This window comes from Myripristis murdjan, chromosome 4 (genome assembly GCF_902150065.1).
Source record: "Myripristis murdjan chromosome 4, fMyrMur1.1, whole genome shotgun sequence".
Taxonomy (NCBI): domain Eukaryota; kingdom Metazoa; phylum Chordata; class Actinopteri; order Holocentriformes; family Holocentridae; genus Myripristis; species Myripristis murdjan.
This window is the reverse complement of record NC_043983.1, coordinates 8,112,911-8,138,732: the sequence shown is the minus strand read 5'-3', so window position 1 is coordinate 8,138,732 and position 25,822 is coordinate 8,112,911. Positions and strand designations below refer to the sequence as shown.

The 25,822-nt window shown below is 42.6% G+C and overlaps 1 protein-coding gene across 1 annotated transcript in view; it reads right to left on the bottom strand.

Annotated features, from left to right (window-relative positions):
• Positions 1-3,637: 3,637 nt before the first annotated feature.
• psmd1 (proteasome 26S subunit, non-ATPase 1) overlaps positions 3,638-25,822 on the bottom strand; it is a 44,286-nt gene continuing 22,101 nt past the window's right edge. Inside the window, exons 17-25 of the mRNA XM_030049285.1 lie at positions 20,043-20,157; positions 17,270-17,386; positions 15,660-15,762; positions 10,611-10,780; positions 8,767-8,859; positions 8,325-8,411; positions 6,409-6,576; positions 4,586-4,751; positions 3,638-3,844 (exon numbers count right to left, since the gene is read on the bottom strand). Coding sequence (XP_029905145.1) covers positions 4,605-4,751; positions 6,409-6,576; positions 8,325-8,411; positions 8,767-8,859; positions 10,611-10,780; positions 15,660-15,762; positions 17,270-17,386; positions 20,043-20,157 — 1,000 coding nt within the window. The 3' untranslated portion in view covers positions 3,638-3,844; positions 4,586-4,604. The remainder of the gene's footprint in view (positions 3,845-4,585; positions 4,752-6,408; positions 6,577-8,324; positions 8,412-8,766; positions 8,860-10,610; positions 10,781-15,659; positions 15,763-17,269; positions 17,387-20,042; positions 20,158-25,822) is intronic.

The following is a 25,822-nucleotide window of genomic DNA, read 5'->3' as shown; positions in this document are numbered from 1 at the left end:
GATAGGAGCTGACCCAGTGGTTAAAGAGAACATCCAGTAACCACAGGGTCAAAGCCTTGATCCTGACAAAATCCAGTTTCAGACGTGTTTTATCAAGACAGTGCCCCCCTACCTGCTCTTAGTTATAAAAACAAGAACACCGTTTCTCCAAGCCTATATTAACTGAAGAGTATTGCTCTTAGAGTTCAAGGCAATATCTTGAACAGTATTATAGCGGTAATGGATTTAAGCATGGTACTTATGGATGACAGAGCTACAAAACTATGTATTGTTGGCTCTGGGGTCAAAGAAAGTTCTGTGGCAAGAAAAATGGAAAGCTATAAGAGGGTGAATAATCCACGGTAAGAGGCCGATTTGCTTCACGTTTGTTTGCCAAGAAGAAGAGGAAGTCCACCACCTGCTGCTGAACCTGACAGAAAAATGTTTAAGGGTGACTTGTGAATGTGTCTCCTCACTTATGGGATGTGGGCTGCAAACAGAAGCAGATTTTCCACACAGGCATTTAAAGATCGACACTGCATCCCACCCACTTTACCAGGACATACGGGAAGCGGAGGCTTCCACAAAATGGGAAAGAGGATGGAATGAGGGGAAAGAGAGGCTCAACCGTAACGAAGCATTCCCTCCAGTGAGGAAATCATGGTGTTACGCATCTTCAGGAATGTGGGTAATACAAAGTACATCCCTGAAGTGTTGACACCGGCCAGCACGACCAGTCACTATATTTAGAATGTGTCGGATCAGACGCTGACCTGCCGGCAGCAGGCCATTACTGCGTTAATTGGACACCAGATGCCTCTTAGGCCTCACTGGATCAACTACATGGAGCCTCTCTCTCTCTCTCTCTCAGGGAAAGAAAAAAAAAAGTTCTACCAGCCTCCATGACTCAGTATCTGGGAATGTGAAGGTAGGGGATGATTACAAAGTCTGGCCAAAATTTACATACTATTTCATTAATGGGAGTCGACAGTAAATAAATCATCCTCGACGAGCATAGCTCAGAGGTTTTCCACCAGTTTCATGGATCAGAAATAAAGTGAGACACATTCCAATGCATGTCATGCAGAAAACAACTGCCTGCAGCCATTATCATTCCCCCGAGGCTTAAGAAAAACATTTATTTCCACATAAAGCTGCATTCACAAAATATGATTATACGTCTTAGGCTGGAGGCCCTGGTTGCTTGAAGATGATAAACATACTCTTGAGGTAATGCCCACAACCACAAAAAAAAAAAAAAAAAAAAAATCAATAAATGCCACTGCAGTCTTCAATGTATCTACAGGCTGGAGAGGTTGGAATTACTTGTAATGGACGTTTGGACGTCCTGTAAAATTATTCAAGCCAACAATTTCTCTTAGATTGGCTCATTCTATAAAATTACATTCACACGTTAAGAGTGCACTGTCTCCTCCGACTACATTCCCATGTTGCATTGAAGTTTACCTTTACCAGAGGGTTAGGAAATCATTTCAATAACTAGGAAACTGCGATACAAGATCTGCCTAAAAAGTCAGTAGCTTATCTGGCATAAACATGCAACAAAGGAACATTTCGATTTGAGACATTTGGCGGAGGTTATGGCACAGTACAACGTGCTTCTGCCTGGGCTTCAGGTGACCAGTGGAGTGCCAGAGACAGAAAGTAAATGCCCTGACAACACGACACATATCCACTCATCCATGGAACGATTAAACTGTCCTTAACCCAAGAGAGGTTAAGGACAGGCTGAAGCCCATTCACAACCTAATTATGTGCCAAACATACATACAATTTTTATAGATGTGTGGGTGTGTCTTTAGAAAATTATATCAAAGCAGTTGAAATAAATCAAAACAGTATTTCCCTAGTTCCCTTGTGATGACGTTCAGATCCTGTGTCCATTCCAGCAGACGGATATTTGATGAAAAAAAAAAATCCTTGGTATAAGCTATAAATATTTCATGATATTTTGACACGTATAAGTTATATAACATCTCATGTTTACTTTAAACACAAATTATGTACTTCAACAATATGATTAGTAGATGAAAATGTGCCTTCCTGATGCCGCACAGCTGGCCATGCTTGCTGAACCAGGGGGCGTGGCTCCTCTGCAGTCCACTTTAGATAACTGGCTCATAGACGTCCAATCAAATTCGATGAAGCTAGTGCAGCGTGGAGACGCCTGTTGTCTAGTAATAGTTTTAATGTTAGTTATGGTGTTAGATTTTATGGCTGTATTACTATATTTGCATTTTTTCCAAATGAGTGGTAGAAATCCAGTGGCGGGTAAATAAATCATTTAATCATCTGCCTTTTTTGAAATGAACAAACTGACGCAAACTGATGGGAAACAAAGAACACAAGAAGCTCTTTCCTCAGCTCCATTTCATTTTCCTGGAACTTCTCCTTCTGATATAATCATTCCCGAGTCACAGGAATATTTTGTGATGTATTATCAGAGCAATGTGGCCCTGACCCGTTGCATTGCGTACTGCTGGTTGCTTAAGATGTTGAGGAATCTGGTAGATTAAACTTTAGAGCTCTGGAGAAGATCATTTGATGTAGAGCTGTTCCCACAACAGAACTGATTTTTGTTGATTTCTGTGGATTTTGGCTCTGTGATAATCGACTGGAGGTCTACTGGTCTTTTCAGTCGACATAATTGATTTGAACATAGAAATCTGTTGCGATTTGGCACGCCACCAAATGTGCCAGTTGCTTTGCCTCTTCGTGACAAGACTTCACATGGATGTCATCTTTTCCCCAGATGGCGGCTAATAAAAAAACAGAGGGAACACTTCCACAACAGCTGCTCACAATCTTTCTTTTACAGTCTGTGCTCACAATACACTAACCACCGGGTCTTAAAAGTGGTTGACCTTAGTGATAAATATCAAACATTGCCCTGAATTCCACCCCCAACTGCTGTTTCTCTTTTTTTTTTTTCTTTTTTTGCAGTCTGCAGAAGTTCAAGTTTGAAACCAAATAAAAGCCAAACCAAATGGAAGGAAGTATAAACAGAAGACGCCACTTAACCTCAATTAGCGACAGCCTCCTCTCATTAGGAGGCTGCTGTCGGCCTCAAGTGTCAGTGAGCGCCGCTCGGGGGATCAAAAGACCAAAGCAACATCGGCGCCGTTGTCTTCAAATCCAAACGGCAGACACAAGACGCACAGGGAAGGCGAAAATCTCACGCCAACATTCTCTTTAAATCACGCGACTGGTCAAAGTGTGAAAAACCGCCTCCAGGTTTTATCTTCTATCACAGTAACACGATTGTTGGTACCGAGGTGAACTGTGTATATTTCAGGAGAATTAATTGATGGGCATATTTTTTTCCATGATATGAAATCTAAACCCTACTTCTGACTTCTTAAAAAAAAAAAAAAAAAAAAAAAAAAAAAAAAAAAAAAGATGTTCTGGCTGTTTGGCTGAAGGCAGATGGTAGTTGCCATCCATCCAGTGTTGTACAGTGTTTCCCTGCAGACTTGTAGTATAAATAACCTACTGTTCAGAGGTGCTGGGTGGACTACAGCTGCTGCTCTAAGTGCTGAAAATGTAAACTGCTCTAAATGTATGGGATTAGAAAGATTCCTCTGCGCACACCTAGTGAAATATAGCCACTAAAATAAACACACACTCCGATCTCCAATATATATATATATATCTTTTTTTATTGTACGGACAGAAAATTATAGCATTTAACAAGAGAATGTAAAACATTCCCTGTCTGACAAAAGAGGGGCCAGGACAGGGAAGGAACGTGTAAAAGAGGAAGTGATCGAGGGAGGTGGATGGATACACAGAGGGGACACACGGGGGGTTAAACATGCTGGGCTCTCAGTTCTTCTGACGCCACCTGAGGAGTGCAAGAACACGCTGGTTAGAGCTGAAGGACTCAACAAGCAAAAAACACACATACACACAGAGGATATTTTAAATCAAGAAAAAGTCTTCAAGTGCAAATCCTGAAATCATCACACTGAGTTAATTCTGTGACGCTTAACTCTTCAGTAGTGAACATGACCTTAAAGCTCGTGCAGGTAACTTTGCAGAGCGGGTGGAATTTCATCAAAAACTTGGAACGATCGCTAAAGCCGTTTAATTTGTCGCCCCGCACTTGAGCCTCATAAAGGGATGACATACTGTGTAAAGAAGCCCTAATTTGGCCGTTGACACCTCATCTGTCTCGTCACACGCGCGGGGCGGGCGGCAGCCAAACCAAGACAAACAACAACGGGCCAGTAATCATTAAGCACCCGGCCTCACTGGCAAGAGCCGCGAGAAGGCTCGGCCTGCGAGCTGCTGTTTGCAGATGGCAGGAGTGTTTACATTCCTCGGCTGGTGACCCCTGAAACTAGGTTAGACTCGGGAACAACATCGCAGACGTGCGCTGTACCACCCGGTGTGATTACCCCACCACCTGGAGGCCAGTTAGCTTGTCTGAAGCTGAAAATCAAAATCAAGTGGAAAGCACCTGCGCCTGTCAGAATACGAGTCTGCCTGCCATTTTATTGGGCATTTGTCTCTGCAGTTGTTTGTAGTGTGAACCCATAATAAGGCTTAGGATGGATGTCTGTGGTGTTGGGGCTTGACGTACCTGAGTGGTGGAAGCGTGTCTACTCATCAATGTACTCAAAGGGCTCGGGGGGCTCCGGCTCCTGCTCCTCCTCCTCGATCTTGGGGCCGTGAGCTGAGACGGGCTCCACCAGCTCCTCCTCTTCCTCGCTGGTGTCCTTCATGATGATGATGCCGCCTGTGTGCAGCTGGTGACAGACAGGGACAATCATCAGCGACAGCGTTGAGGGGACTGGCTGCGTCGATGGAACAAGTGGCGACCGTTTAGATCTCGCTCTCTCCGCTCTCAACGTGGGGCTTGAGGTGCTTATGCAACCGCTGGAAAAACTGAACAGAGCTCTTGGAGGCGTGAAGGCTGGTTAAACTACAGTGGCCAGGCGGAGAGGAGGCAACACACCACGCTAAAAGGAAGAGAGCATTTTAATGCCGAGCAAGGCATGACAGTGACAAGGGGAGATTTGTCACAACCACAAAGACTTTTTTTTTTTTTTTTATTGAAGGTAAAGCAACTGGTTTTAGTCCCAATGAATAACAGGTTGGAACTTCACATTTTTCCCAGCCCTCTTCATTATAAGGATGCAAGCACATCACACTGGTACCTGATCCAGTGAGATGCAATACTCTAAACTTAGCGTGCAGTGCCTGCTCTTTATAGGACTGGAGTCATTGCGTATTGGGTGACTGCACATCCTCCTATTTACTGCGTAAAACCTGTCGACATTTACAGCGGGACAGGGGTCGCCTGATTTATGGGCCTGCAGAGCGCGGCTCTTTCTGCACTGACAGAGGAGGAGCTGTAGATCTGACAGAGGCCAAAACAAACCAAGACGCTGAATCCTGATTTCAAGTTTTATCTTAAAAGGGGAAAAAAAATCCACTCCTGCAAGCTCTTACACTGTTAAGATACTATCGATCTGTGATGGTTTTTGGGGAACCCCGTTTACTTCATCCTGCCTCATCTATTATCTCCTATAAAAATGTTCCATGGAGACTTTCAATAAAACTCAGAGGAAACACTTGAACTTGTTGTAATCAGCTGTGGCTTATATGTGTAGGGGAGGAGAGCTCAAGCAATCGTGATTGTAAAAGCACCAGTGAAAGTTTTTTTTTTTTTTTCCCCCAGTTGAGAAAAAGTGAGTCAAGGCCCTTAAAATGCTACATGTCTGTGGCTGCATTGCATTCTGGTCTAATGAGGCTACTGCTGGTGGAAAAATTGGCATTTCTTGCTCTTCAGTGATGGATTTCTCCCTGAACAACTGCTGAACGTCACTGTGTAACGGTGAGTCTAAAACAGCAAAAACTGATGTTTACCGTTCATGTTTAAGATATACAGCTGAACAGATTTAGCTGAATTTCAGTGTGACGTCATGCGTTTGGCCAGTTATTTTCAGCACAAACTAAAAATGGACCCAGACATACATCCTATACAGTTTTTCTTCCCTTTGTTTGTTTGTTTTTTTCCAAGTGTTTTAGGAATTTTTCATTTGAATGAATGAATGAAGAAGCTGCTATACAGTGCTATACTGCCATACAATTATTGTTTGATTTGTTCAATTTGCTCTAGTATTTCTCTTACTCATTTATATTTTGACTTTGTTTTAATTACAATCACACCGAGACCAAATTACTCTGAGAAAACTCTCACTGCAAAAAAGTATTTACGTACACACAATCCACAAAATACACAAACTGCAACAGGTTTTCTGATCTAATTATTTGAGATGAATTTTGTTTCAGTTTTGTCACTACGTACAACACTCTAATATTTTATTTGGAAGGATCTCGGCATAAATGATTGTGACCTAAGAGACAGACAGACAGACAGACAGACGGGGCTGCTGGTACCGGTTTGAAGGGCTGGTAGCGGCAGGTCTCTGGCATGGTGAGCACTTTGAGCTGGGCGGGCATCACTCTGGCCGGGTTCTCCAGGAGCTGGAAGTTGGGCTCCGGCTCCTTCTTCTTCTCTTTGTCCTTCTCCTCATCCTTCTTCTCCTTTTCAGCTTCCTGGACCTCCTGACACATTACACAAACACACACACACACAATCAGCATTTTGCGCATCAGGGCCGCTCTGAGTCACTGAACGTGCTGTACATGTCATTTAAGCACGATTCGTACACTTGTGTTTTTGATTCCGTTTGGTTTCAGCGATCAAATTCATCTTTAACTGCTCTTCCTCAGTCTTTGTTATTGTTTAAAAATTTTTTGTATTTTTCAATTAAAATTTGAGATTCATGCTGCAACTGGATTCTGAATGGAGTGCTCAACCCAAAATCCAATGAGCCTATCCAAAAAAAATGTGAAAAAGTATACATACCCCAAATTGTCAAGACAAGGAGCAAAAAATACTCACATTTCACTTGTCTAACATCACAATAGAAAAAAACAAAAAACAAAAACGTTTGTAGTATACATGTTCAAGTAGGTAAGTAAACCTGAGAAACTGCGAGTAATAAACACTGCTTCCCTGTTTTGTACACTCCTTTCCCACTCTTTCCTGCCCTTGGTGGCAAGTGATTTGTTGGGCTATTGGGTGGACATTGGAGATAGTCGATGGGCAATAAATAAAAGAGCTGAAGGACAAGAGGCGCCAAGGGAGCCAGTAGTAAAGAAATACAAGTTTTTGGAGTTCCACAAAGAGCCAACTACATCATCGTCTGGAGTCTGAAGCACTATCATGCTGTCCATCCTCTCTTCCCTTTCTCCTCCAGATCCCTCTTTATGGGACGCTTCATTGCTGGACTTGTTGGGTCTGTAGATACGCTGGCAGTCCCCAGAGTGGTGGTTAAAGTTCACCGTATCTCACACACATTGTTATTTAAGAACGATTAAGGACAAAATCAAACAATCAAACTAAACCGCTTATTGCAAATTACAGTGAAACCAAAGTCTGAAGTCGCCCAAGCTGGCTATAAAACGTCAACCAGAGAGATCTGAACTCATGGACCCCCAGCAGGCCGGGCACGTCCAGGCTCATCTCTCAGCGCTGGCACTGAGGCACGGCCACGGTGGAGCCAAATCTGCTGCTACCACCTCCAACAAACCCACTGAAAGCTTAAGCTACGCTGACCCCGGGCTGACAGCGCCTGTTGGTGAAGAGTGGGTATTAGTGTGGCAAAACAGGGAGCGTGTGTGTGTGTGTGTGTACGAGTAAGTCGGAGAGATTAAGAAAGACATTGAGAGAAAGAAAGCGAGTATGCGGGTGAGTGAGTGTGTTTCAGAGCAAGAGACTGTGAGTGACTGAGTTATGAGTGTTTGTCTTTAAAAGAAAAAAAAATCAATCCCTGGCTACTCGTACACTGACATATCTAGATGTGTGTGATGCTCAATGCATTGCAGATGTTATTTTGTGATGAAGTGTTGTAATTAACTTCTTTGGTGTACTCACTTGCCCTCAGCCTGTCTGAGACAGTGAAGAGGGCTCTATGTGCTGCCTGCATGTAAATGGAAAGGGAAGAGTGATGGCAACAGAGTAGCAAGAAGGAGTGTGTGGGAAGAGGGAACCAGAAAATGACCAACATAAGGGCAGTTTCAGAGTGAACAGGCTAATGGAGTGGCAACGACTGGTCAGTATGAATATCAGACCATCCTCCGACTCAATTCTCTGCTATCAACTTTTCATGCTTCAAACATCTATTTATGCACTCTCGATGATTGTTGCATTTCAGACACCTTTTAATATGGATTCAATGTCACACAAAAAATTAAAATGGATCGTCCGATGAGAAAGGGATGTTTGAATGTTGGGTATTTCCACTCACCACTTCCATCTTCTCCTCCTCCTTCTCCTTCTTTTCCTTCTCCTTCTTCTTGGCTTTGGCTGTGATTGAAAGAACGGCAGTGGATACCTGCCACACACAGAGAGATGATGATGTAAAACAACACCATACGCACTCGGGCCCTCTGAAAACATTTCTTAACGTGTATGAAAAGTAGTCAACCACAAAATAACCACGGTCAAATGCTTGCTCCTTCATTACATTCTCCGAGTGCACTGAGGATTGTGAAATGTACCAGTGGAGAAGATAAACTAGGGTGCTAACATAATAAACACAAGGGGTGAGAACAAGATGAAAGCCTCGGATGGACCACTGCACATTATTCCCAAAACAGTGTGAGGAGAGGCCGGCTTCCACTCCCTGAAACAGGCAGATTAAGGAAATCAAAACAGTGTGTTGATCTGTGCGGAGCCTCAGTTCTCACCTTCTCCTTCTCTTTCTCCTTGGGCACCTCCAGGGCTGGTGGGTAGGCAAAAGTGGAGGGCTTACAGTTGGAGCGATACTGCACCTTGGGCATCTGAGCGGGGAGACAGAGACATCAATCAATCAGTAAATATCATCAGTTCATGTAACTCCTCTGAGGATGTCAAATTACTTCAAATAGGGTCTGAACTGCTTGTCTGGTCCAGCTCTGAGGGGACTGACCAAGCCAGTACTAACCTTGAATATATATTATTAGATTACTGATATATATTATTCCATTAGAAACAACCATGAACTGCTATTTTTTTTTTTTTTTTTTTAAGATTTTCTTGGCAACTAAAAAGTTGCTTGCCACAAGGCAGGCCACAAGATTACAGAACCAGTGGTCAGTGTCCTTTATTATATATGTATGTACTGCCAAACTGCCAATATCAAATTTCTATATTTAAGGTGATATTCTCTCCCATACAAAGACAGAAAAGAGATCAGCATGTATCAGGCTGACTGTGTCACTAAAACTGACCTGGCAAAGATGTCATGTGCACTGGTGTGAATTTTAATGGTATTAAAAAGCTTCTGCAGAGACCTGATGAAACCTATGTGCAGCTGACGCATGGGATTTTCACATCAGACAGAGTTCTCTATGCCAGCCCAGTCCTCAAGTGACCCTGTTCCTGCCTGAATTTTGTTCCAGCTCTACTCTTGCATATCTGATCCAGTTAAGGGCTTTAAGGAGTACGAGCCCATCTACCTGAACAGAGCTAGCATGGAGAAGTGTGGTTCTTAACCGGAACAGGTGTGACAAGGACACAACAAGATGCAAAAAAAAAAAAAAAAAAAAAAAAAAAAAAACTTTCAGGACAATTTGGACCAGAACCAAGTAGAAGGTCAGGAAAACTGAAAATGTGGCAACTTGCTCTAGAGAAACTTCTCAGTCGCAAATATTAGAAGAATGTGTTTGCTGACAAAACATCTGTGCACTGTTAAGTTTTCCTGGATAGAAGTTTAAAAAAAAAATCGCCAGCTATAGCAGCAAAAGATGCTTTTTGTTTAGTGTGTTCTCTTTTCAGTGCACTGAAACTAGCAGTAAAACAAAGCAGCACTGCAACACAGTAAATGACCACGAGGGCCTTTACAATTTATATCACCTCATAACTCAACCTGTTTCACTGCGGCACACAGGCGGACTGAGAGAGCAGCAAGGCACTGAAACAGCTCACTGGCTGCGTTGGTTGCAGTGATTTCTCTTGGACATTTAAAATTGCCTGGAAGCTGCTAGTCTGTTTCTAAAAAGGACTTTTTTGGCGGTAAGATGTAGCCTCTGAAGGTCGGGGCGGTGTGTGGAAGCAGGTGTTGGCTGGCCATGCCTCCTTTAGGCACTGCTGTCCCAAAGCCCTCTGCAACATCCCTTCTCCACTCAGTCCCTTAGTGTTTTTACACAGTTATCATCCCTACAGTTACTTAGGGCTGGGAATATATAATGCAGCAAAATGTGTGTATGTGCCCCTAGTATCAGGTGCTACTGATTCGGGGGCAGAAAAAGAGTTGATTCCCAATTAATGTTTTGACTGGCATGCTCACTGTTATCAACACACTTGGTACCAAGGCAGACAACCACCAACAACCTCAGAGGCTGCTGCATCCCAAATTAACTGGATAAATGTGGCTGTCAACTGTGCCAAAACACTATAGCAGAAGATTAGACTTCACAACATTAATTATAACAGTGTGTATGTAGTACTGTATATCAAGACTGAATTTTTTTTTTTTTGGTCACATTTTGTTCTTAGACCTGTGTAAGAACCTTGCTGTGAGAGACAACGTCCAGTCCAGATGTGTCCGTACCTTGAGGTCCTTGTTGAGGCCGATTATGGCGGTGGGTGTGAAGGCCAGCGACAGGAAGTGGGAGAGAGGGAACCAGAACCAGAACTGGGTGAAGACCAGAAGGCCCACCACTGAGGGCATGTGGGTGTGGCCCGTCCTGGACTGCAGAGAGATGGTCACGTTGCGTCCACCTAGACCACAGAGGAGCAAAAAGGGGGTCAGGGAAGGTTTCACTGTTATGGGACACACGATGTTGGTCAGAGGCCATCAGTGCAATATCGTTGTTTCACATTTTCAATGTCCAGGCTTTTTACAGATGTTTTTTTCGAAGGACTTAAACATGGGGTCGATACAAGCTACCCACTACAGGGTGCTAACATTTGAGTTTTAATGCCTGTTTTATAAATTTGGACCCATCAGGACCCAATCAAATGAAAGCAAAACATGGCTCTTGACTGGCTGCCTGTTACACCACATTCAAAGCGGCTGCATCTTAATCTATGTTTCCATCTATTACTTAAAGTTACTTCATCAGTTAAGCATCTGATCCGTTGTAAAAGAAACTGGACAGATCACAAGGTAATGCTAAACCTGTTCATCCCTTTACATTACCAAAGAAAATGGATAGGTATAAAAAATATATCACTTATTTTGGCAAATAACAATTTTACTTTTTCAGACTGAGTAATAAACTTTTCAAAAATCTGGTAATTCTTCAAATACTTTCCCTGATTTTTGCAGACAAGCAGAACAACCCTTGAGCTCGACATCTATTGCTGAGCTACAGCTACTGTTTCCCAGACTGAGGCACTGGTCTGGTGGAGGTGCAGCAGCTTGTATTGAGCAGCTCCGAGGTGTGACAGTGTGGCGCCGTGTGAATGTGAAGCTCGGCAGAGTTGAAAAGAAGCGCGCATGCTTAGCAAACCTCACAGCTACGTACAGCTTCTCAGCGGAGGCCACTTTCACTATCAGTAGAAAACATGCTCCTCCGTATGCCATATGATTTAGGGTCACATGAGTGGTGGAGAAACCACTGCTACAAACACATATAATAAAATAATTTAATAGGACTAACCTGAAAAATGACACAAAAAAAAATTGCAGACTCGGGAAAAGATGGCTGTGCTTTCTGTACTCTGTGATACTTAATCACCGGAGGAGAACTCCCTTTTCCCTTGGCTTGCTCTCACTTGTCAGGCTCAGCTACAGAGCAGGAAGCTGGTAGGGATTTAATGTCTTCAGCAGGGTGGATGCTCACTGATAGGAGTTGAATCTGAGCCTTCCAGTTTAGGGATGGACTCCCTCCTCACTACATCCTCTCTTTCTCTAATCATACAGTTAAAACAATAGCTGGGCACACAGCTGCTAATCAAACTCAGATGAACTTAAAGAGGGAGAGTCATGGATGGAGTGGGAGGTGAACGAGGGTAGGAACCAGGGTGATCACCACCTTGACACGGTCACTCTTGGCCTAAACCAGTCCAATCTCCTTTTTTATCAAAGGTCTGGATTCAACTCGCTGGCCTGCCATCTGTCAAACACAGGGAGCCATTGTCTACAGCTTCCTGTTTTCCGTTTAGCCATAATTAAACAGTAAAATCTATTAATTAGATGTGAGCTACACAAAGGAGATTAAACAACTGATCTGTTGATGACATGTCAGCTGCTCCCAGAGCCTGTTATAGAGATAATTATAACTTAGCTGCTTCTTGGGCTGGTGGGCCAAGAAAGCAACAACATTTGCCCATTTATTGTATTTATTTACATCCATAGTTTAATCATCATCAATCAGGAGTGGTACAGAAAGCATATTGCCTTTTTCCAATAATTAATTGGTTGTCCACTCCACTAGGCACTTTGGTGGGTAACAAATCACCTGGAGAGCAGAGTCTTACAAAAATGTTAGCAGAGTGGTTACCGTGACTGAAATTTCAGATTTACTTGCTGTATGTTTTTATGTCTTTCTTTGATTTTAGGTGACAAATGCATTCTTGATCAGTGGGGAAAAATAAATATGCTGAATTAATCTTCTTTTGTTGTAAAATGTAGCACATCCATCTTATTTGATGGATGAGCTGTAGCTATAGGATGCAAAAGAAATTTTCATGAGAAGCCGCCTACTATCTCAGCTTAGATCTGTCTGTCATCATTCCTCTTACAGTAATAACAGGGAGCTAGAGGTAAACAGATCATTAGATCATTGTCCTAGGCTATAGTTATTACTTTGTGATCTGGTGGCTTACCAAGTCTACAGGACAGAAAACTCAACAACACATGCTTAAAATATGCCTTTGTTTGACTGTAACTCAGTTTGGATAAAAACATACAGCAAATGGCAAGTTAGTTTATGTGTGTCAGTGTGTTTGTGTGTCAGAGGGGCTGATTGAAGGGAGGGCGAGGAGATCTGGGTCAAGGGCTGGGCGGGCTTTGGAGTGGTACAAAAGAATAACAGAGCTTCCCCAGCCTTTTTGGGACCAACAGAGGGGAGGCTCTGCAGAAAGGAGGGAGGGCAGAGGAAGTGGGATGAGAAGGCAACTAAGTTAAATCTGACATTTCTATGGGGGGAAAAAAAGAGAAGCATCTCATGAAAATAGCATATTACTAGGGAGTAGCCCTTCCAGGCAAGAGCAATGTCTAAATCCTAAGGAAACAATTCCAGCATCAAATCAGCACAGACAATAGCAGTTAAATCACTTGTCATTTCCTAGCTTTGCACCCACTTTTCCATTCTGAGGTCAGGGAAATGATTTATAAATGGGGATCATTTGATACTTCATCTTGATATCTGAACCAGTATTTAAACCATCCCAATCTAATGGCTTTACTGACGGCGAGGATGAGTCACGCAGTCTGCTAGCTGCACCACAACTGGGTACTTGGGAGTCTCTTAAAAACTTGAGAAGAGGTTGAGAGCACTTTACTGGTGGGTTATCCCCCTAACTGTTTTTGCCAACTCTTAGGTGGTGATCACACTGGCAAACAACTGAGGCAATGGTCCATTGTAATGCCCATCATTCTCTGGCTTGGGAGCCCTATGGTAAATCATATTGAAACACTACACTTATCGATGCCACTTCAGTGTAATCTAAAAACAGTCAAAATCGTCAGGATCTGATAAAGAGGGCCTTAAACATATCAGCTCAAGTTCAAGTTCACAGCAACTTGTGCCTTGTAACCAGATGGAGCGATGCACTGTGCTCCTGTGCACTGTCCAAGCGCAGCATTACTCTTTGCCGTTTACACGTTCACAGTTGCAGTGGAATTAGTTTAGCAGGCCATTATCACTCAATGGAATTGGTGACGGAGGTGGAGATGTATCAGGGATTCCTTTAAAGTGTTATGTGACTACATTAACAACCAGCCCACTTGTTGTGGTGGTTTAAAAAGACGAAAGCACCAAATCGCTGTAGAACCAAAGCAAAGTGCAGCATTTTCTTGAAACAACTGATAGAAAAATTTTATGGGAAAAAATATTCCAGAAAAAAAAAAGAATTAACTCATGCAGCATATGAATGAATGAGAGAACGTCTAACTGGAAATGGGGAGCAAGCATGTAGAAGAAAAAGAAACACAGAGATGGATAATAAGAGCGTGACAGAGAGAGAAAGAGAGAGGGGCTGACTTCTGGGTCGAAATCCTGGGTAATGAGCAGCAGAGATCATGAAACTGCGCTCTAAATGTTTCCGCCTGTCACATTAAATACAATTATCCCTGCACCTCAAAAATCCGTAACCACTTAGCAGAACCCAAACACTAATACATTTACACTGCGCGGGCATGTTCATGTCTGACATTCAAAGAGGAAAAACTCGTCTCCACACGGAGCCGACAACCAGGACCCCGGTGTGTGTTCGAGAGCTGGAGGACAGGAGGAGGAGAGGGGGAGAGGGAGGGAAACCCATGGTCTGCTCCATGAAACTGGTGGTCAGATCTTGTCTGGACGGTGAAATAAAAGATGTAGGGTGTGAGCGTGTGGGTCTGAGTATACACAATGAGGAGTTGCCGGGTTGTCTTGGCATCTAGGCCGGAGCTTGTCAGGGTTAACGATAGGATACGATATCAGATTTACAGCCCGGCTGTCATCAAGCTGGCTGATCTGTCCAGAGCCAAATTACGTACAAATATCACGCTGCGGGAGGGGCTGGGAGAGGGGAAAAAAAAGCTTTCATTGGTCACGACATGCCAAAAGCAGACACCCTTACTTATTTGGTTAAAAGTACAAATACTTTATAGGTTCTACTTTGGGTAAATTGCAACACCTGATAGTGTATTTGGACAGCAGAGTGTAAACAGACGAGAGTGGATTGCTGGTTTCTCTCTGGCTGCACACACAGGCGTCTATGTTAGTGTGAGAGAAAGGGTTTCTGCTTCCACCTGCATTTAGGGAATGTGTATACGTGTGCATTTGCGTGATTTTTTCGCTCTCTCTCTTTCTGTGTGTGTGTGTGTGTGTGTGTGTGTGTGTGTGTGTGTGTGTGTTTGTGGCTCCCCATGTGATGATGTGCAGCTCCATGGGACCTCACACACACAAAAACACGCTGAATGCTCATGTCCACAAACACCAGCATAGACACACAAACACAGAGGCTATCAGACAAACAGTAATCACCAGGGGGGAAGCCAACTGAGCCATATGGCTGAGAGCGGGCCGGAGCCAAGCAAGGACCGCCAGGCGCTAATGCACCTTAGCATGATCTATTCCAGAGACACAGTGCACGGGTGGCCAACTGGAGAGAGGTGCTTTGTGTTTGCTTGAGTGTAAAAGAACTCAAATCATTTGAAGGAACACTCCGAGACACCGACCCTCACTTACACTACACTCTGTGCAATTAGGAATCAGTGTCCTCACCCTGGGAAAGAAAGACTTGCAGGCAGAGGAAGGAGTGGCAGCTGAGAACAATTAAAGGATCGATGTCTTGCCCAGTGACACCTTGATCTCCTCAGTAGGCAACGGGTCCATCCTGCCAAAGCGCTGTGTTTCCGGTTATGGGATGTATCTCTAACCACCATGCAAGGCTACTGTATAAACAGGTAATGAGCTGTCTTTCCCTCCTCTGTCTGGAAACTGACCTGCATCCAGGATGCCCTGTGCCAGGATGGCGCCAAACTTTGCCATGACGTCATCATGTTTGTCGTTGATCACCTTGGAGTAAAGCTGTCTGAACTGGTTCACCTAGAACAATGCACGGAGAGAAGAGTCATGATCCGTGATATGGAACACCGTTCAGTCACTACTGTCGTCTTTCCACGTGTACAAGTTAAAAATTAATTACAGTAAAATGCAGCCAACAATCTGTGTGCTAAATCTTCTGTATCTAGCCAAGTGAATCTTGAATTCAATGCATAAGTGTCAAAATGTACCAAAAAGCTTCATGCAGACCAAAAACTGGATGTTTTCCATGGACATCTATCATAACTGTGCCTGGCTTTTTTTTTCTTTTACACATTAGGAAAACGCTAACTCTGAGTCACTGTAACACACTCATCAAGACATGCACTTAAATGACATTAAGCTAGAGGTATCTGTATTTTTCTTTATTAACCTAAAGAGGTTGAAAACATTGGTTTAATGGTGAGAAGACGTTACTAAGTTTTGTCTATCACAGATATTACTGATGATCAAGCACGGGGCGGCTGTGCAGGAGCCTGGCCAGCTATGCTTACAATGCCTGATTGCTTAAAAGTGGGAAGTTAGCATTAGCTTGTTTTATTGACACAAGCCAGTGTATGTATTATTAAATGTATGATACTGTTATCAAAACTATGGTTAGATGGCTACAAGCTGACATTCTTTCAATCTCAAAAAAAAAAAAAAAGCAAAAACATATTTATGTATTTTAAATACACATGCTGCATGTGTATGACATGAAAATAAAAAGGAAAAAGTCCAGGTGCCACGCAGTTGGCAGCAATGCAGCAATGTGTAAACAAACAGGAATTTGTGCCCATAATGCCATGTACATGTCTTGGCCATGCCACTCTCATTAACACCTACATTAAGAGTGCTGTGTACAACTGACAAGGTCAAGCTGGAAATTACACAGACTGGGGCTTTGAAATAAACACAGTCATGGGTGTAATACCTCTTGATGTTCCACTGTTTGAAAAAAGTGCCTCTTGCACAATCTCACATACCGCTTTAAGCTTACAGGACTGCTGCTGTGCAGATGAGACATCTTTTATAATGTGTCTGGCATTTCTTAACTGTCAATGACAGAGTGTGGTGCGCTGAGGAGGAGTGTGTGCAGTTGTTCTAGTCATGCTCCTCTGCTCCAGGACATGAATTTCTTTCATGATGTCTTCAGAGTTCTCGGCTGCTTTCTGCTTTCAGTCAAGTTTTCCGCCCCTTTGCCTTCTCTTTCCTCTTTTTATCTTTACTGAGCTAATGCACTGGGGGGTGAGGCATCCTTTTCAAGAGTCAACGATTCATGTTGTTATAAGATAAAACACATGCTATTACAGGAACGGACACTACACCTCTTTAGAAGCTACTTCACATTTAAATGGAAATACCTACATTGTTTTATAGGTTGAATCTAGACCCAAAACTTTGAGCTAGCCAGTTCACTGCCATAAATGAGATGCCATGAATAAGAAATGAGGAGCAATCACACAAGCATTTACAAAAGGTCCACATGAATAAAAGAAAATAAAACGAGTCACATAACCACTGTGCCTACTTTAGGGCAGGTGACTTCAGTTTGCTGTATCATGATGAGGGCGGAGGCGATGAGGGCACCCTGTCTCACATAGTTCACTGGGTCGTTGGTCATAGGCTCCAGCAGGTTGATGGCCTCCTGTGGAGGGAAGGTGGAGAGACAAGTTAAAAATGTTGCTGCATACAAGGGTATTCACATGGTAATCTACAAAGCTCACAAGGACATGTAATGCCAAATTAAATAACTGAATATCTCATTATATTCAAATTATTTGGAGTGAAAAAGTAAGCTCTTGGATGCAAGCAAGGACTAAGTAGTTAAGCAGATTATCCCTCTATGAATTTGAAGGATGGGCAGAAGCCTCTTGAAGGTGAGGGGGATAAACACAATACTCTCTCAGGACTGCTCAAAGTACTCTCTGCAGTGTTTAGATGAAAGCTTTGCTGGGAATTAGGACTAAAGCACTGGCAGAGGTGGGTGGGGGTCACGCTAGCCACTTGGCACCGAGATTTAGATTCCAAGGCAGACTGGGCAGAGTTCTCCGACATGTCAGTGGTGAAGCACAGGGCATGCAGTTGTGTCAGATCTTTATCGGAGGTGCTTAGCGAGAAACAATGCTGGCTTGAAGAAGCAATTTAAATAGGCAGCGAGACGAAAAACAGGCAGACTTTATCCACAGTACAAAAAAAGTTCTCTCAATGGGTCATCGGTTGGAAAAAGACTTGTAAGAGGAGGGCGGGTAAGTGATCTCCGTCCCTACAAAGTGTAAAGTGGCACCACCGCGGGGCTGTCTTCTCTGGTTTAGTCGGATGTGCAGAATTATCTTCCAGAGCCAAGCAGTGTTCAGTTTGCTCCCAGGGTCACTGCGAATGGTGAGGCGAGCGAGAACCACCTCTTTCCTCTTCTTCCAATTTCTCCGCTCCGTTTTGTTCTTGGCGGCTGTGCAGTAATGACTGTAACCCACACCACCAGGCCCGCAGAGGGAGGCATCAGCTCCGCCAAGGAAATAGAAACAAACAAGGATGATGACACGGGAGGTAAAATAAACCATGTTTCACCAGCGCTCTCGGCTAAGTTGGTCGAGGCAGCCGTGTACCAGGGCGATACGTCTGAGCGCTAAGCCAACACCAGTCAACCACATCCTGTTCCTGATTGGTTGCCGGGGGGTTGCTTGAAGGTATTTACTGTCAGACCCAATCAGCAGGGCAGGTTCGAGCTAGCTATGGGTACCCTACACATCCTTACTTTATGTCTGGTGATGAGAGGGTTTGTGAGGGCTTGTGCTATGTCAATTTAGAGTTATTCACTTCTTAGAATGGCTGGCTAGAACCTTCTATAAACAAATGGAAAATGGTAGAAGACACATTAACATGCCCCATTTTCCAGTTTAATACATATTTGTAAAACTGTATCAGTTGACAGTGTTTTGATACATAAATAAAGGGTTCACATGAGGCCGCATATCGTTTGTTTAATAGTAAGACTCGAACATATTTTCCATCCAGTGCACCAAACAAGGTGGAGTTATACTTGGCGATGTTCATGATGGTGCAAAATCAGCACAGAAAAACAAAGTGGTAGTGGGAGCAAAACAGCCATCCTCTGCAGTTTTTTTTTTCCTTTAAGCATACAACAAAACAGAGAAGGAGCACCAGTCTCACAAATATATCCCAGGTGTATAAATGATGGCAGAGGAATGCGCTCCTAATAGGTGACCCACTTCTCTCGCCACAACATCATCACTCTCCCTGATGGGCCTAATGTGGTCTGGGTGTGGAAAAGTGTGCTGTGGAGATTTGGAGCTGATCGCCTCCTGAGCCTGGCTTGGCCTGATCGGGGGCCAAAAAATTCTCTCTCTGGTGTGCCAAGGCTCAGGGTGCAATGAGCCCTGACTCTGCTTGAGCTGTGCCACCTGAGAGTGATCAGTCCACAGTTAAGACAACTTTGGCAGCATCTGCTACTTCTGTCTCCTTCACTTTCTTCTTTGGCTGAAATAAGCCCCACCTTGATGACAGAGTAGGGCTAATTTGGACCATTTAACTAGCAAATGTCATCTGACTTTCCCCACAATTAGCTCAGCTTGCCCATGTTGATCCTATTTTTTGTTTTATTAATGCTATAATAATATAAAAGCCCCATGCAATATTGATCTGGGGCAGAATGTCCGTTTCACAAACAAGCTTCGCCACATAGCATTTGTTCCACTAGCATTGTTAGTTTTGACAAGAGAAAGCAACAACTGCTGCTCAGCAACCTCTGTGGAGGCTCCAGGAGGCGGATCTATTCTTGCTCACCTAAGATACGCTTTACAGAAGAAACATCAATTGGCTGTCTTAAGGAAACCTTGTGTGAGGCACAGATCATCTTAGCATCAGTGACGCACATATCACCCCAAGAGACCTTGTGCAGAGGATAAATGAGGACAGCACGACCAATGTTGTCATTGCGGTTGGAAAAACATATGCTATCTAAGCTTTTCCCAAACACAACCCTATGAGTAGTATTAATTCCAGCTATGAATAAGGGGTCATATTGTGTGAAAACAATGCATTACATAGGAACTCTGTTATTCACAGTATCTCAGAGCTTAGATCACTGGCAAAAAAAAGAACAAAATACTACTGTCACAGGTTGATTCACTTGAAACAGCGCAGATGTTATACATATGGCTGTACAGAGTGACCATACAGTTTGGATGATAAAGCTCAGCGTTGTGTAAAATCTGCGGAATAAAAGTGTAAAGATGAGACATGACTGCTTCTTTATAGTCAAAGGAATTGGGGGAGGTGCCTACCTTGTTGCCCGTCCCAGCGCAGCAGATGCCAAGAGCCATAGCGGCTCCACAGCGCACATGGGGGTTGTAGCTCTCTGAGAGGAGGGACACAACACTGGGACACTGCTCTGGAGTCCTGAACAGAGACGGAGAGAGAGACCAAGAAAGACAAAAAGAGAGTGAGAGGCACTAGATGTCACCGTGAAACTAGAGAGTTGAGGACCAGGGCATACTGACCTCATCTTATCCATCTTACAACCATAAATAATTTGAAAACAAAAACAAAATTACCCAGCCCGCATACTTTAGATTATGACAGTAGTTTCTTCTACTGATATATAATTGAAATTTGAAAAAACACATGTAACATGTTGATCTTGGTGCAATTCCAGGTCCTGGGTCCAGTGTGTCTTTTACAAATGAGGATCCTCGTCCCCACCAGCACAAATGGCTGAAAGCCCCACATAAGTGATGGATGAGGTGATTTGTTCTCAATAATGTAAAGTGCTTTGAAGCCCTAAAGCAAAGCACCACAAGAGTGCAAGCCATTAACCATAATCATTGTCGTTTCCTTGACCTGACAATGAGGCAGAGGTGCCTGTCTGGGGATGCCATCTTTGAAGAAGCTGGGATTTGTTTCAGTGTATTGGTTGAGATTCAACAGAAACTTATTCCACCTGGTACAATCGCTTCAGGGCTACACATCACTAGAGCGTTATTGTTAAGGACACAGGTGCTTCTACCCTGAGACTACACTGCGGGCTCAGTGTCTTGCTCCCTTTTCTTCAAAAGGCAGCACAATACCAGCACAGCACCAAGACACTATGCATGTGAAAGGGGCAATTTGTGAGATGGTGTTAAAAAATGAGAAATAGTGTGAAAGAGACAGAGATTGAAAGAGAGTGAAGAGGAAAAAAAGCGAGTGTGAAATAAAAGCCTGTGATTTATAGCTCTCCAGGTCTTTATGCATTTTTTCCCCAGGGGTGCTGCTGTGGAATAGGGACAAGAGAAAACCATAGGACTAACCATTTTTCTAGACTGAAATCTTTGGCCAGAACTATAATTGCAAAGTGTTGTGGCTTTGTGTGATTTCAGTTCACCTCTGGTGCAAATTGTTATTGCTTTGCCAACTGAAGTGAAAACTGAGCCAAGCCAATGTACAGCAGGGGAGATATGCACTGGTTTTTAAGCATTTTAAAGCATTTATGACAAAAAACCAACATTGCTGGACTATAAGTGAAGAACAATGGACACTAAGTGGACATGTAGTTATGTAATAGCTACGTAATATCTACACATGACTGCACCACTTAAGCAGGAAATATGTCCACCAGTAGTGAAACCAGTTGTAATATCTGGTAGATTATTCCACCTGAAGGCACATACAGTTAGTGCTTGTTGTATCTGTTGAGGATTTGTATGTCCTCCATTGTTTTACATCAACCGTGATCTAATGATGTCCTTCCACTATGTGTACCTCTCTGTATTTACTTCTGTCACTGTATGTGATCGACATATTCCTGCCAGGACAAATTCCTGGGCATTTATTGCACTTGGCAAACAATGTGATTCTGATGAAAAACAGCTAGTATATAAAAATGATCATTATACTGAATCGCACACACCAGGTTTCCATGTAGACAGAGATGGCGCCTCCAGTTTTATATCAGCACTGAGCAGGTTTCCTTTTCCAATGCTAAACCTCCTTCCCCACCACTACATTTTCCTGACTTCAGCAGGATCATCTTGATGTAAGAAATCATGTTCCTGAATGATGACTGAAATACCTCTGACAAAGTCTACCAAGCCCAGGCAGTTTTGTTAAGAACGCTTCTTTAAACAATTTACACAAGGTGATCATGGCTGTTGCCCCATCCTTTCCTACCATTAAGCAGCCCTCGACTTCCATCAACCTCGTTCTTTTCTGGACAGAGAGAAGGGCGGGATTATGCTATGGATATGGTGAGCTTCACACAGACTGTATGACAGACCTGAGTCCCCACAGAAACTCAGCCCTCCAGCTACTACACTGAAATTACATGTCTAAGGGTTGCCAAGGTATGGGCAATTATGCACTTGAGCCTTGAACGGTTCCAAGAGAACTTAATGGAGTATGAATGAGGCCTGAAGTGGGACAAAAGAAGACTCTAAGCTTCTTTGTTGTTCACTTTTGATTCAAGATGGCTCACTCTGCAATGCATGTCACACACAGGCACATGTAAGTCGACTAGGGCTAATGTAGACTCATGTAACCCTAACATCTAACCCTAATGTTGTGATTTACACCCAACATGCTACTGGTGGTATCTTGATTTGCGCAATATCAAAAGTAAGGATTCCAAGACAAATTATGACTCCTAAGCCAGATACAAGAACATGATAAGATATGAGAGTATGTGGAGGAGAGAAGAAGTCCTTCCCAGGTAGTGGGTTCAGTTCTTGCTTGTTTACTGATATATGTGCAATATTATAATGGCTGAAACCTTCTAACTGCATGAGTGTTGTCATTGATAAAAAGAAAAGTGTGACAGAGACATTTAATTTGAAACCATGGGGGAAAAAGGCCTGATGGGGTGCGGTAAGCAGCCTTGTACTAGACATTTTATCGCTTCTGAAAGGCGGTGTTGATAAGACCAGCACTGCCTGGGTCTGACTGATGAGCTGATTGTTGAGATTACTCAGCGCCTTCAAATTTCCCAGAAAGGCTTGGGCTGTCTGAAATGGTAACTTGGAATGTATCCGTCAGGTTGTAATTGCAAGTCATCCAAGAAAAAAAAAAAAATCCACCAATAAAAACACTCCTAGACCAGAAACCAGTTTCATAGAGGCATAAACCTCTTCGTCTTGCCACAAAAACGGCATGTTGTGCCAGCTCTCCTAAGAACGAAACGCTTCGCTAGAATTGAAGAGGACGCCTTTGTTTATTATGTGAATATAAATTCTTATTGATCTCATGGAAAAAATAACAGTATAACAGTAAAAATCTGGCTGTGTTTCAGCCACAGATTTTACACCAACAAGTTTTAGTTTATGTATGGAGTGATAAACTGCAAATGGGAAGCGATTTAAAAAAGGGATCAAAGAAAAAAAAACATACATGACAAATAACATAAATACCTTTAAAACTGTTTTTGTGTGTGTGTCTATAGATAGATGACAGATATCAGACAGCCAGACATCTAGATAGACAGATAACTGGCCAGACTGATACAAAAACAATTTTTATTATACACCTGGACTGGGAAACAAACTACATGGTGACAAAACACAGCATGAGAAGTATGATAACAAGTTAATGCATTAATGAAGAGTAAGGAGTATATTAATACTGCTGTGAAACTACATTTAAGTATGGGAATAGGGCTAGATATGCAGTCCTTCTATTGCTTATCCACCCACAACTAATAACCAGGGGAAAATAAAAAGGATTTGGGTGAAGCCACCATCTGAGTGCAACCAATAGATGTAATCAGACACTAAATCAAGAACCTTGGGGTCTCTGACAAATTCTTTTTCAGCCTCAATAAAGCCAAATAACTCGATAAGCCTGCCGAGGCCTCGCCTTCAGTCTTTTACACTGAAGCGATGGCACGTTCCAGAAGCCTAATCTCTACTAGCTTGTTTGGATTTGGCAGCTCAGCTCAACTACCACACGAGGACTTACTTGGTCACAAATGGCAATCACTGGGAGATATGGATCACCTTTCAATTTCACCTACAAGGACAGAGGATGCTATTCTGAGAGTCGGATGATGCCCATCAATCCATTCTTGGATAAAGACCAACTTGTGAAGGTTGAGGATTGCAGCTGTCAAGTCTCCTGTTTAGTAAAACATCTGCTTCTCCAGCAAAAAAAAAAAAAAAAAAAAAAGCATCATATATTCATGGTGGGGCTAAAAAATAAGAACCAGTATAAAGTAATTAAGGCTTTGGTTATAGTGAAACATTAACACCTAATTGTTGATGTGTTATGATCAACTGCACACTATAGCTTACAAGCTTAGGAAACCTTTGCTGTTACTTATAAGGTTCAGGTTCAGGTGACTTTATTTGTACCCGTACGTAGATTTGTTTTGCAGCAAAACAGAACAAAGGGCGTCCATGTTAGTAAGACAAAAACATTTGACAATAAAAACACTAAAAAGTACATATGCAAAACCAAGATGTGACACAGACACAAATGGGTACTCACAAGCTTTCTAAAAGACTAAAAACTAAAAACAGGACTCAAGAGAAACTTATGCACATAGTTTCTTCTAAACCCCTTTCAGCATGACAGTAAAAGATAATCACCTTCAGCCACCTGCAAAGTGGAAGAGCCACAATGGAAAGAAGAGGGAATATCGATATCCAGCATTTGTTTTAATTTGACAAGTCACTGAAGCAATATATAAAACGCCTGAAAGTGTGACCTGAGAAAACCTGAGAAAAGAAGCAAACAACAAAAATACTTTTAAAATTGATCTTAGGTGTTTCCACTAGAATAAAAAAGTAGGAGACACACTGCAAGGTAATGTATAGAAAGAAAAATATGGCCTAATATTTAAGGACTGAAAAGTTGATAACAAAAAAAAGAAAAGAAAAGAAAAGAAAAGAAAAGAAAATTCCCAAGGGCTTCCTAATTAAGGACTTCCTATGCATATCTTAATTCCACAAAATCCATTTCCCATTTGGTAGAGACTTTCTTTCTGCATGACACTGAACCCTTAAGTGGCGCAGAGGTATTGTCTATCCCCCCTCTAGCCTCTGTGAAATAAATATAATCGTTTCATTTGTCACGGTGAGTCAGGCAAGAATGATAAAGTACAAATTCTTTACACCAACACAGATCAAGTGTGCTAAATGACGCACAAAGCTGAAACATGTTTGCTCTATTGGTAAATATGTGTACATGCTTCAAATGTACCATTGCTTTAGATACAGGTCCTTGGGTCCAGGCCTGGGAATCAACACACACACAGAAAGGTAAGTGGAAGAAGCAGGTGTACAGCAAAGCTAAACAAATTATACATGTATTTTGCCACCTGAAAATGTGATTGTGGCAGTTACTGATGTAATAGCACTGAAAGAGAGCAGATTTCATTAGCTTGCTTCCTTTCCACTGTACCCAGACGCCCAAATGCACCATGAGAAGTACCTGGACAATGTTGTATCAAACAAGGAGAGAAGTTGTGTTGCTTAATTTGTTAACAAACCATTAACATTAAATTAAATTAAATTAAAACCAACATGAACCAGGTGCTCGGGAAATGGAAAAAAAAAATCTAGCCTAAAAAAATTGCTCAATGGTAGAGCTGCAGGGACATGGAAAAAGTGTGCAGAATCTTACAAATTAGGCTGGATTTTTAGTTATCAGACTTAATATTGTTCAAGTGATGTATTTGGGTGATTGAGTGATTTGATGAAGTGACTGGCTCCTAGCACCAGCTCTCACAGATTCAAACAGCGCTGAATACTTTGTTGGTCAGACATTTGTGAGACATACCCACCAAAGGTCTTCAGATACTAAATTCAACCCCCCTGAAAAAAAACACTTGCCTTCTCTCACATGTGATGAATACTGGAACCTGAGGTGGTTTATGGAGCCTGTTTCAGCTAAAACATTTGGTGTTACTGGCTGAAATTTTAACATTTCCGAATTAAGAGAAGAATCAAACATCATTTACATAGTGTGTACTCCAAGAACATCATATTCCTACTTCATTCCACAGTTTGTATCTGCTTTCAAAAGCAATTCCATGACTGCGCAGTGTACACAAATTATAACTTTCGATTAGGCTGGGAGTGCAAAGCAATAAATA